This window comes from Rutilus rutilus (assembly GCF_951802725.1).
Source record: "Rutilus rutilus genome assembly, chromosome: 3".
Lineage (NCBI taxonomy): Eukaryota > Metazoa > Chordata > Actinopteri > Cypriniformes > Leuciscidae > Rutilus > Rutilus rutilus.
This window is the reverse complement of record NC_140211.1, coordinates 18223631-18234503: the sequence shown is the minus strand read 5'-3', so window position 1 is coordinate 18234503 and position 10873 is coordinate 18223631. Positions and strand designations below refer to the sequence as shown.

The 10873-nt window shown below is 38.5% G+C and overlaps 1 protein-coding gene across 1 annotated transcript; it reads right to left on the bottom strand.

The window, feature by feature from the left end:
* Nucleotides 1-3858: 3858 nt before the first annotated feature.
* LOC311288329 (zinc finger protein RFP-like) lies at nucleotides 3859-10564 on the bottom strand. Its single transcript, XM_084405667.1, has 7 exons — nucleotides 10450-10564; nucleotides 9339-9925; nucleotides 8663-8758; nucleotides 8296-8517; nucleotides 8050-8215; nucleotides 4880-5266; nucleotides 3859-4796 (listed from the first exon to the last, which is right to left on the bottom strand). Exons 2-7 carry the CDS (start codon nucleotides 9915-9917, stop codon nucleotides 4228-4230), a joined length of 2019 nt encoding a protein of 672 aa, XP_084261793.1. The 5' UTR covers nucleotides 9918-9925; nucleotides 10450-10564; the 3' UTR covers nucleotides 3859-4227.
* Between the last annotated feature and the right edge of the window lie 309 nt (nucleotides 10565-10873).

The window sequence follows — 10873 nt, the reverse complement described above, 5'->3', positions numbered from 1 at the left end:
CCTTAACTTTCCGTTCTGCCATTGATAGAGGACTGCCCCTAAACCCTTCTCAGAGGCATCAGTATTGAGAGTGAATGGAGAGTTGAAATCAGGATAAGCCAGCACAGGTGGATGGGTAAGAATGCCAATCAATGTTCCCAGGATTTTCTTGTGTTCTTCAGTCCAGATCACTGGTGTTTTAGAAGGAAGCTGGTTACCTTTCCCTTTTGCTTTGTTGTTTCTTTCCTTCAGTCTGATTGCATTATTTTCCTTTACTTGCAGAAGGTCATAGATGGGTTTGGCAATTCTAGAGAAGTCCTGGATGTACAAACCCGATTCCAAAAAAGTTGGGACACTGTACAAATTGTGAATAAAAACAGAATGCAATGATGTGGAAGTTTCAAATTTCAATATTTTATTCAGAATACAACATAGATGACATATCAAATGTTTAAACAGAGAAAATGTATAATTTTAAGGGAAAAATAAGTCGATTTTAAATTTCATGGCATCAACACATCTCAAAAAAGTTGGGACAAGGCCATGTTTACCACTGTGTGGCATCCCCTCTTCTTTTTATAACAGTCTGCAAACGTCTGGGGACTGAGGAGACAAGTTGCTCAAGTTTAGAAATAGGAATGTTGTCCCATTCTTGTCTAATACAGGCTTCTAGTTGCTCAACTGTCTTAGGTCTTCTTTGTCGCATCTTCCTCTTTATGATGCACCAAATGTTTTCTATGGGTAAAAGATCTGGACTGCAGGCTGGCCATTTCAGTACCCGGATCCTTCTTCTATGCAGCCATGATATTGTAATTGATGCAGTATGTGGTCTGGCATTGTCATGTTGGAAAATGCAAGGTCTTCCCTGAAAGAGACGACGTCTGGATGGAAGCATATGTTGTTCTAGAACTTGGATATACCTTTCAGCATTGATGGTGCCTTTCCAGATGTGTAAGCTGCCCATGCCACACGCACTCATGCAACCCCATACCATCAGAGATGCAGGCTTCTGAACTGAGCGCTGATAACAACTTGGGTTGTCCTAGTCCTCTTTAGTCCGGATGACATGGCGTCCCAGTTTTCCAAAAAGAACTTCAAATTTTGATTCGTCTTACCACAGAACAGTTTTCCACTTTGCCACAGTCCATTTTAAATGAGCCTTGGCCCAGAGAAAACGCCTGCGCTTCTGGATCCTGTTCAGATATGGCTTCTTTTTTGACCTATAGAGTTTTAGCCGGCAACGGCGAATGGCACGGTGGATTGTGTTCACCGACAATGTTTTCTGGAAGTATTCCTGAGCCCATGTTGTGATTTCCATTACAGTAGCATTCCTGTATGTGATGCAGTGCCGTCTAAGGGCCCGAAGATCATGGGCATCCAGTATGGTTTTCCGGCCTTGACCCTTACGCACAGAGATTGTTCCAGATTCTCAGAATCTTTGGATGATATTATGCACTGTAGATGATGATAACTTCCTGTATGTGGATAACTTCAAACTCTTTGCAATTTTTCTCTGAGAAACTCCTTTCTGATATTGCTCCACTATTTTTCGCCGCAGCATTGGGGGAATTGGTGATCCTCTGCCCATCTTCACTTCTGAGAGACACTGCCACTCTGAGAGGCTCTTTTTATACCCAATCATGTTGCCAATTGACCTAATAAGTTGCAAATTGGTCCTCCAGCTGTTCCTTATATGTACATTTAACTTTTCCGGCCTCTTATTGCTACCTGTCCCAACTTTTTTGGAATGTGTAGCTCTCATGAAATCCAAAATGAGCCAATATTTGGCATGACATTTCAAAATGTCTCACTTTCAACATTTGATATGTTATCTATATTCTATTGTGAATAAAATATAAGTTTATGAGATTTGTAAATTATTCCATTCCTTTTTTACTCACAATTTGTACAGTGTCCCAACCTGTTCTGTAATAGCTTAAGAATCCCAGCAATCTTTGTACTTCTCCAATGGTGCTTGGGGACTTTTCTCCCCAAAAAATATATAACAAATAGTAATAATAAGTTGCACGTTTCATGTTGACCCCCTTGAATTTAGATAATTATAGTTTAAGGGCACACAGAATAGAAACACAGTTGCAGTACACGTGCAGGTAACTTGTTGGGAAAAAAATACTCTGCAATGTTACCCGCTAAAATGTCACGGTTCCTACACATGATAACAAATAATGTATTTAAATAATGAACACATCAAAACGAACACACATACTTACAAGATCGAAGTAGAAATGTAAAGGTTTGCTGAGTGTTGCTCGCCCGTTGCTCTCCGTCAGGTATAAATGCTCTCTCGTGTAAAATAAAATTGAAAATGGCGGAAATGTTTATCGCGAGATCTAGTCACGCGTTGCCAGTAGTCCCAGTAGTCATGTCTAGTAGGGCTTGTGCCATCTAGCGGTTGAGAATTGTAATTGGATTTTTATTTAACTTAAAATGAAAGACAGTCAAATAATATCATAGAATGTGTATGACTATGAATGTTATGTGACAGCAAAGCTAATGCTAATTCAAATGTTTACAAATGTGTGGGCTGAAAGCAGACTACACATAGCCTGTCCAATTCAGAGCTAAATCATGGCTACAGATAGACCATGTCATGAAATGACATATTGTAGATATTATTGATGCGCTACCTGGCCAAAAATTATTTTTGACTTTTGACTATAAGTGGGCTACAAATAGTCGGTCTGAGGAGCTAAATCGTGGCTACACACAGCCTATGAAAGAACATGAAAGAAATTCAACTAAACACCTTTGTAATCACTGTTGACTTTTCTTGCATGATGGAATATCATACATCTTGCAAGTTATTTTGGCCAAAACGACATGTATCCAAATTCAAGGTTATTTTGGCTAAAAGGGTTACGGACTATATCGGGTATAACCGAGACAGTGAAATGACGGCTATTGCATGCTGGGAAATAGCCGGTTTGACTACGAGCTAAATCGGGGCTATACGCACAGCCTACACATAGAACATGGCAAAGAAATGAAGCCAAACACCGTGTAATTACAGTTGACTTTGCTTACATGATGAAATATCATACATCTCGAAAGTTATTTTGGAAAAAAAATGACATGTAAACAGATTCAATGTTATTTTGGCTAGAAGTGGGTTACACATAGCCGGACTATATTGGGTCTATATTTAACCGAGACGGTGAAATGACGGCTATTGCTGGGAATCCTTCAATTTGATGTTGTTCCGTGGTATTTGGATGTAAATGTGGTCGTCCTTCTGTAAATTAGCCTACCATTACGTTATGATCAAATTGTAGTTCTTAATGGCCGGTAACTTTCGTAGAAAACTAGTTTAGAGACGCCTCTACGCAGCTGAAGCGCACATCCATGGGAAAAATGGATAGGCCTATGTCTCTTATTTTTCTCAGTTGAAGGTGGTTTACCTAATTTAGGGTGATGGAGGGTTCACCAGTTCTAGCTATCAGGGATATCTGAAATAAACAAACCTAGCAAGCCATTTGTGTTTTGGTGTGTGTATTTTAAGGGAAAGCCACGTTTTGTTTGAATAGTGGGCAATTGATGTTGAAAAGACATCAAATTGATCTCAAAATCAACGTAAAAAAAAATGACGAATATGCAAATATGCAAATCAAACTGACATCAAAACCAATCCATGACATTGATTTGATGTAAACTGAATCAAACATATTGACCTGCATATTGATAAACTAATTTCAGTGTGGGTATTAATTTTCTCTTTTCACCTAATTACCACTGGAAGACATTGCCTTTCAAACTGACCTTAAAATGATATGCAGTATCTTGATCAAGTCTTGACTAACTTTTGACGTTAAATTGATATCAAGGTGCCCGCTGGGCCACACGTGTAAAGAGTGATGCTCTGTTATTTTTATTGTTTTTGTTTAAAGTAAAAGAAAAAAGAAAAATTACATGGAATTACCTCATTTCATACATTTACATTTAGGCTATTAATTGAGGCCCCCCCCTCACAAAGGAGAATAACAACAAGAAGAAGCAATTCATTTAAGGAAGAAAACAATACAAGTCTAGTGGTACCATACCAAATTTCCATTAAATAGGCTACTACTACAATAATAATACAATATTTAACAGTACAACTTTAAGTAGTGTGTTTTTATCTAACAACCTGTTCTATGGTAATTACAATTATAAAGTATAGTAAGCCTAATTCCTCAAATTTGAATTAATAATTGTGTGTCCACTAAACAATGGACTTTATATGTTGTTGCATTACTTATTTTCTACAGGAACATAGAATGCATAATTAGACTTCAGGATAATCAGAGGCTTCGAGTTCATATCACCTCTTTTGTTGCAAGGACTGAAAAATGGATAGATTTTCTCAGTAAAAGACTGACCAGTGAAGGAGTAGATAAGAGCCGTGGTCTCCACATTGTAGAAGGAGACCAGCCCCTCCTCATAATCCACAAACAGCCCCACCTTCTGGGGCTTGTCTTTCATGGATAGGGAAACAGGAGAGGATTCATTAGCCATATATTCACCCCCATTCCTTAGCCATATACTCCAAAGTCCATTCTCTGGGCACACTCTTATTTTCCCCTTTCTCCTAACAGACTCTCGAGCCATACCTAAATCCCATTCAGTCTTATCACTGACTTGGACCTCAAAGTAAAATCTCCCACAGGAAAACCCATCCTTTCCCAGGACACAGGCAGAGGAGTCAAATCTCTCAGGGTTATTGGGAACATCTGCCCAGGATCCACCATGACTCACTTGTTTTCCGTCTTTAGACAGGATGAGTTTAGGGTAAGCTGTGCTAGGATCCAAAATCACATCCACTGCAGGAGAAAGACAGGTAAAGTGATGAATGCATTACAAGCAGCCCTGAAGATCATGTTATTATTAATCATATTTATCTTACCTGCATAAAGTTTCTGTATTGAGCGCAGATCTGGCAATGGAGAAGTACCCACACCAAAGCGTGAGACCCTCACTTGTTTATTTTTCATTTCCACTATCTTCGTTGAGGGAGTGCGGCAGTCTGTAGTTTTACCTAGAGTAAAGTAGATTTTGCCCTCTGTCTGAATTTTGCTTGTTTTCATTTTTGAAATCTCTGTCAGGGCGCCCTGCTGTGTTCTCAGAGTAACAGTCGGATTCTTTTTCTCAATCACTGAAGAACTTTTAGGTACCCATGAAGGAAGTGAGGGAACAGAATCTGTGTTAGTGCTGCCAAATACAAATATTCTATTGGCTGAAGGTTGTGATGTTGCTTGAATGAAGTTGATTCCTTGAATAACAGAAGGTTGAGCTGTGAAAGTAAATATACATTACTACATTATAATAACTAGGGTAGAGTGGGGGAAAACGCCCCCCTGGGGTAAAACGCCCCCCACCTGTTTTTCCCAAAATAACCACTAAAAGTAGTCAAGATACATTTTTACTGTTGCTGTGCACAACGTTGATAACGGGGATATACAAATCTCTATGGAGAAGCTGACACCACCATTTGAAGAGAAGAGGATTACATGGTAAATGCTATAATTTTCAGATATTACTAAATAAGTGTTTAAGAGAATATTGTTCTGCAGGATATCGCAGTGATGTATGATAGATGAATAGTGAATTCTGTAGTTTGAGATCATATATTATTTATAAGGAATATAATTATATTTTAAAAATTATTTTTTTTTTTTAAAAACTCATAGCTTGTGGGGTAAAACGCCCCCTACGCTGAGGGGTAAAACGCCCCCCCCTGGGGGCATAGTTTCTCTATCATAATTACTATAATAAAATATTTCTGTCTATCAAATCCTTTGTTTTACACTTAATGCAGTATAACTAGGTGGTAAAATCAAAATATTTGAACAAAACATGAAAAAATTACCTCAAGTGAGCATATAGCTAGCTTGCTAGCACAGTTAGCTCACTGATGGAAGGTAGTTAATTTTGCCTATTTTGGACATTGCTGAAATAAATATTAATATATATACATGTTGATACATTACTTGCCTTTTACCTTTAGAGATTAAAAACTATTGTCTGTTAATTTTGCTGTTGATCTATGAAGCAAACTGGTTGGTAAGAAAGGGGGCATTTTACCCCACCTTGGGGGGCGTTTTACCCCACCGCTGGGGCAAAACGCCCCCTTTGTACAAAAATATTTTCAGTGAAAATACTAATTAATTATGAAGGCTGAGCAATTTTTATATTTGGTGAATAACTCCTGCCATAGTCACTCAAAACCGGGATGGCAATTCTAGTCACATTTATGTTTTGTTTCACTGTAATGTCACATTTTCCTTAAGGGGGGCGTTTTCCCCCACTCTACCCTACGTTATTTTTTTAAAATATAATAAATAATGTTACTGGCCAATCAGAATTCTGACCAGAGTAAAAAACTGAGCATATATTTAAGCTGACTTGCAGTCACATTTAAAAGTGCAGTAAGCGATTTCTGAGAAACAATATTTCAAACAATATTTGAAATCAACCCAAACAAACACACCCCTCCCTTTCATTGCTCCGCCTCCAAAATGCACAAACACACAATGAAAAAAAGATGAAAAATGCTAAAAAGAACATACAAACACAAGACTATGAGAGCAAGACTTGGTTGTTAGTCACCAGCACACCAGCTCCAGACAAACAGTGGCTACGGTTACACGCACAACTTTTGTTTCAATCGGACTGAATTCATTCCGATTGATGAATCCGAACGTAGTGTTTACATGAACGCTAAACATGTGATGGGGTTGATGTGCACGTTTATATGTCTCAAGCTTCAAATCGTAATAGATTTTTTGACAGGCGCAAACTGCACGAATATACAGAGTTTCCTGCTGTTTGCACATAATAACCATTCTCCTACATTGGTTCTTTATTTGTTTTAAACAGCAGACTTAATATTTATCCATTTCTGGTCAGAATTTGGAGACAATGAGCATATGAACTGTTGTGCCGTGCTGCTTATATTTATAACACTGTAAAAATGCCCCTCCCCGCGCCCAAAACCAGTCGTCTGTGGATGAGAGTCCGAAACAAGAACTGGTGGGACGTTGTCCTGCTCCATTTCACAGACGCTGAGTGAAAGGAGACTTTTAGAATGACGGGACACTCATTTATATGACACTTTATTCAACAGGAAGAAACAGCTCGTTCCGCGCGTCATCACGCTATTTCAACGTTATTGCACATGCGCAGTCCTTTCAGTTTCAGTTTTCAATCCGATCAAGTGTTTACATTTTCTCTCGATCGGATTAGAAAAGGAATAAACCACCCCTTTCAATCCAATCGAAATTTCATTCGGATTTTCTCAGTTGGATCGATTAAGGTGTTTATATGAAGGTTTTTCAGTCCGATTGAGCTGTCAATTACTAACAGATTATTTGGTTGCATGTAAAAGTAGCCAATGATACTCAAAACTTTCCTGCCACTATTTAGCTAAAAATTACAACAACAGCATTTCTTGGTTCTGTAAAACATAGAAAAAACAATGTTACTCACATATTGAGAAGAAACAATGCAACCTTGGTGTCCATTTTCAGGCCTTCCTGCTTAGGTCTCTCTAGTGCTGGAATGCTTTTCTAATATTAACGCGGGTGCTAAATCTCTTGCCTGATCATAACCCGTTTTTTCCCAGTGAAATTCCTGTGACATTTTCTCTTTTGTAATGTCTCTCAGCTATCTCTCTTCCTACAGTCTTTCTTCAAATCTCCCTCTTACTCACTCTCTCCTCCCCCAATATGAGTGGACATGCCCCCTACTGCTGATTGGCTACAAGTTAAGCGCTCGGTCCAATCCACTTTCAACAGCAGTTCTCAGAAATTGCTCACTGCACATTTAATAGCTATTTAAATTAGGCCTACTATTACTTTTGTAGAAATTTCTCAGTGGGCTAATTGTGATTACTCGTAAAGAATTTGAACATGATAAGCCTCTTAGATAATTAGGATCAAGTCCGTCAATATCTAGGATCAGTATAGCCACAATACCAAGTCTTGATTTCTTTCTCTATCTCTTTATCATGCCTGATAAAGCATGCCGGTTACCATTCAGAATGGATTGAGAATGCTGGTTCATATATAAATTCACCTCCATAATGCTTACTGATCTCATGGATTTTTTCCAGTTCCTTGTTGACTTTTTCCTTGAGGCAAGTAAGAGCTTTCTCCAGATTTTCTGCGTTCAGTAGATCAGTGTTAATGTTGATGTTCGTCCAGGTCTTGACTTGTGGAGGGCTGCACATAGATGAGTAAACCTGGAGCAATGCAGAAGAGGAGAATTGCTTCAGAATGAGGAGTGTTGTCATGTGATGTGAGCAGACAGAGGGACACTGACCTGTAGGAGGTGCAGGTGATCTTCAGTGTGTGAGAGCTGCTCCAGCTCAGTGTCTCTTCTCTTCAGCTCAGTGATCTCCTGCTCCAGCTCTTTAATAAACTCTTCAGCCTGCTTCTCTTCTGCTTTCTGCTTCTGCTCCATTCCTTCCAACACCTCAGACTGACATCTCTCAATGGAGTGGATCAGAGCAGTGAACAGCTCAACTTTGGTGCTCTGGTTATGCTGAGAAGAATATTAGACAGTCAAATCACAGTCAAATTCCAAACCATTCTTTCCACCACCTCTATACAGTAGATAATCATACTCAAATAATATGTCATTCAGTTTGTATTTATAGTATTGTTGTCACTTCACTATAACGACACACCTTGTTGAACTTTACTACGTTTTTTATCTCCTTGATCTTCTTATGTCTGTCCTGGATCATCACCTTGATTTCTGCCTGTGTCTTTTCCAGTTGAATCTGAGGACAGAAACCGAAAGCAATATTATGTTGAAGTACATGCAAAAAGTGTAAATATGCATTGAGCTGTTGTCTTACTGTTTTGAATATATTCTTTTCAGTGATTTTGGATTTCACCAATTTAATTTACTTTATGCTTTATTTGATTCATACTTTGACAGTACGGTTCATTTAAAAAATAATAATAATAATAATTTACCCCCCCCCCCCCCCCCCCCCCCCCATCATAATTTAAGAACAGGCCAAAATTCTGATGTTATTAACTGGTATTATTTTTTCTGTAATTTCGATGTGCGTGTTCGATGTGCGAGCTTTGTGGCGGAGAAAATTATCAGCTAATGTCTCGCAAAGCTATTAAATGGCTTCAGAAATAATTATAATATGGGAGTCTTTTATGCTGCTTTTTTGTCTTTTTGTCTTTACATTATAAATCAGCATTGACTGGATTTGGAACGAAAAGAGCTGCTCTTTGTTTCACAGAAGTTGGAATGACATGATATGAGTAAATAAACTTTTGTGTGACCAGTTCCTTTAAGTAGAATGGAATAAATATGATAAAATATCTTCTAAAGCTTCTCACCTTCCTGTATCCACTTTCTTCCTCTATAGGAACAGCGTTATGAGTCTGATGTACTGTTTCAGTGCAAAACAGACACAGACATGTCTGATCATCTCTGCAGAACATCTCCAGTGGTTTATCATGTTTCCTGCAGATATAATCTTCCAGGTTCTCCACGGGGTTGATCAGTCTGTGCCTTGTGAGCCTTGGTGCTGTTTTGTGATGGTCAAGGTGAGTCTCGCAGAAAGACGTTACACAATGCACACAAGACTTTACTGCCCTTTGCTTGTTTTCAGAGCAGACATCACATAAAATTTGTTGAAAATGTTTTGTTTGGTGTTGAAGTTTCTTTGGCTGTTGATGCACTTTGAAACGGTCAACAACCTTTTTAAATGCTACATTTATCTTCAATTCTGGTTTACTTTCAAAGTCTTCCTTACATAGAGGGCACAGAAAGAGCTGTCCACTCTCCCAGCATGTCTTGATACAGATGTTACAGAAGTTGTGTCCACATGAAGTGGTGACTGGGTCGGTGAGCACCTCCAGACATACATTGCACTGGAGCAGCTCATCAGAGAGTGATGAGCTGAAGGAAGCCATGGCTGTTACTGGAGAAACAGTGACACCATGAGGCTCTATATTGGACTGATCAAGGATCATTACATTATACAATAAGTAAGAAAAGCAGTTAACAGATTAAACATTGAACTGTGATCTTAAACTCTATGTTCAGGCAGTGAACACTGGCTGTTTTGCTATATGGGCAGCATATGTATAGCTTAAAACACAGTGCTAATGGTAAAATACCGTATGATTTGGCAATTCTTCATAATCTAATTTGACTTGCATGTGAAATGGCACTGAAAAACAGGCAAATCATATTTTTCAATACCAGTACTCATTGTACTAAGTCTCTGTAAAATCTATGAAAAAAATCTATTTACATAATTGATGCATGTCAAATGTCACATGATCAGTATTATTTATTTAAGAATTGTTCTAACTATAGCCTATAAACATGGCGCTCGGTCTGTTCTTCCTAAGAATTATATAGTATAATCTTATATATAAGTAACATTAAGTTAATTGCTTTACAATATATCACTTTAAGGTTTGGTCTACGAAATCTCACCTGTCTGTTCGTGTTTTCTCAGGACTCAGGAGAAGAATGCAGTACACAGTCACATCAGATCTCAACTCCTCATTTATTCAAGACCAAGAACTCGGCAGGTTTTTATGGTGAGGTAAGGTAGGTTTCAGTTTCACTTCACTGTAAAGGTTGGTTTCATTCTTTCTGTAAAGGTTGGTTTCATTCTTTCTGTAAATCTTACATAATGCCTGTCACAGTGTCTGGTTTGTGTTTCCCCGGGTGTCCACTAGAGGTCTCTTCCCCATACTGTCACCATTCACTCTGGAACTGCATTTCCCATAATCCTTTGTCTGTTCTCATCACTCGTGATTGCACTCAGCTGTTCCCTATCACATTGTTAGTTTCTGTGTATATACAGTATACCCTGTCTGGTCAGTGTTTGTCACGGAGTCGTTGGTTAATGTCA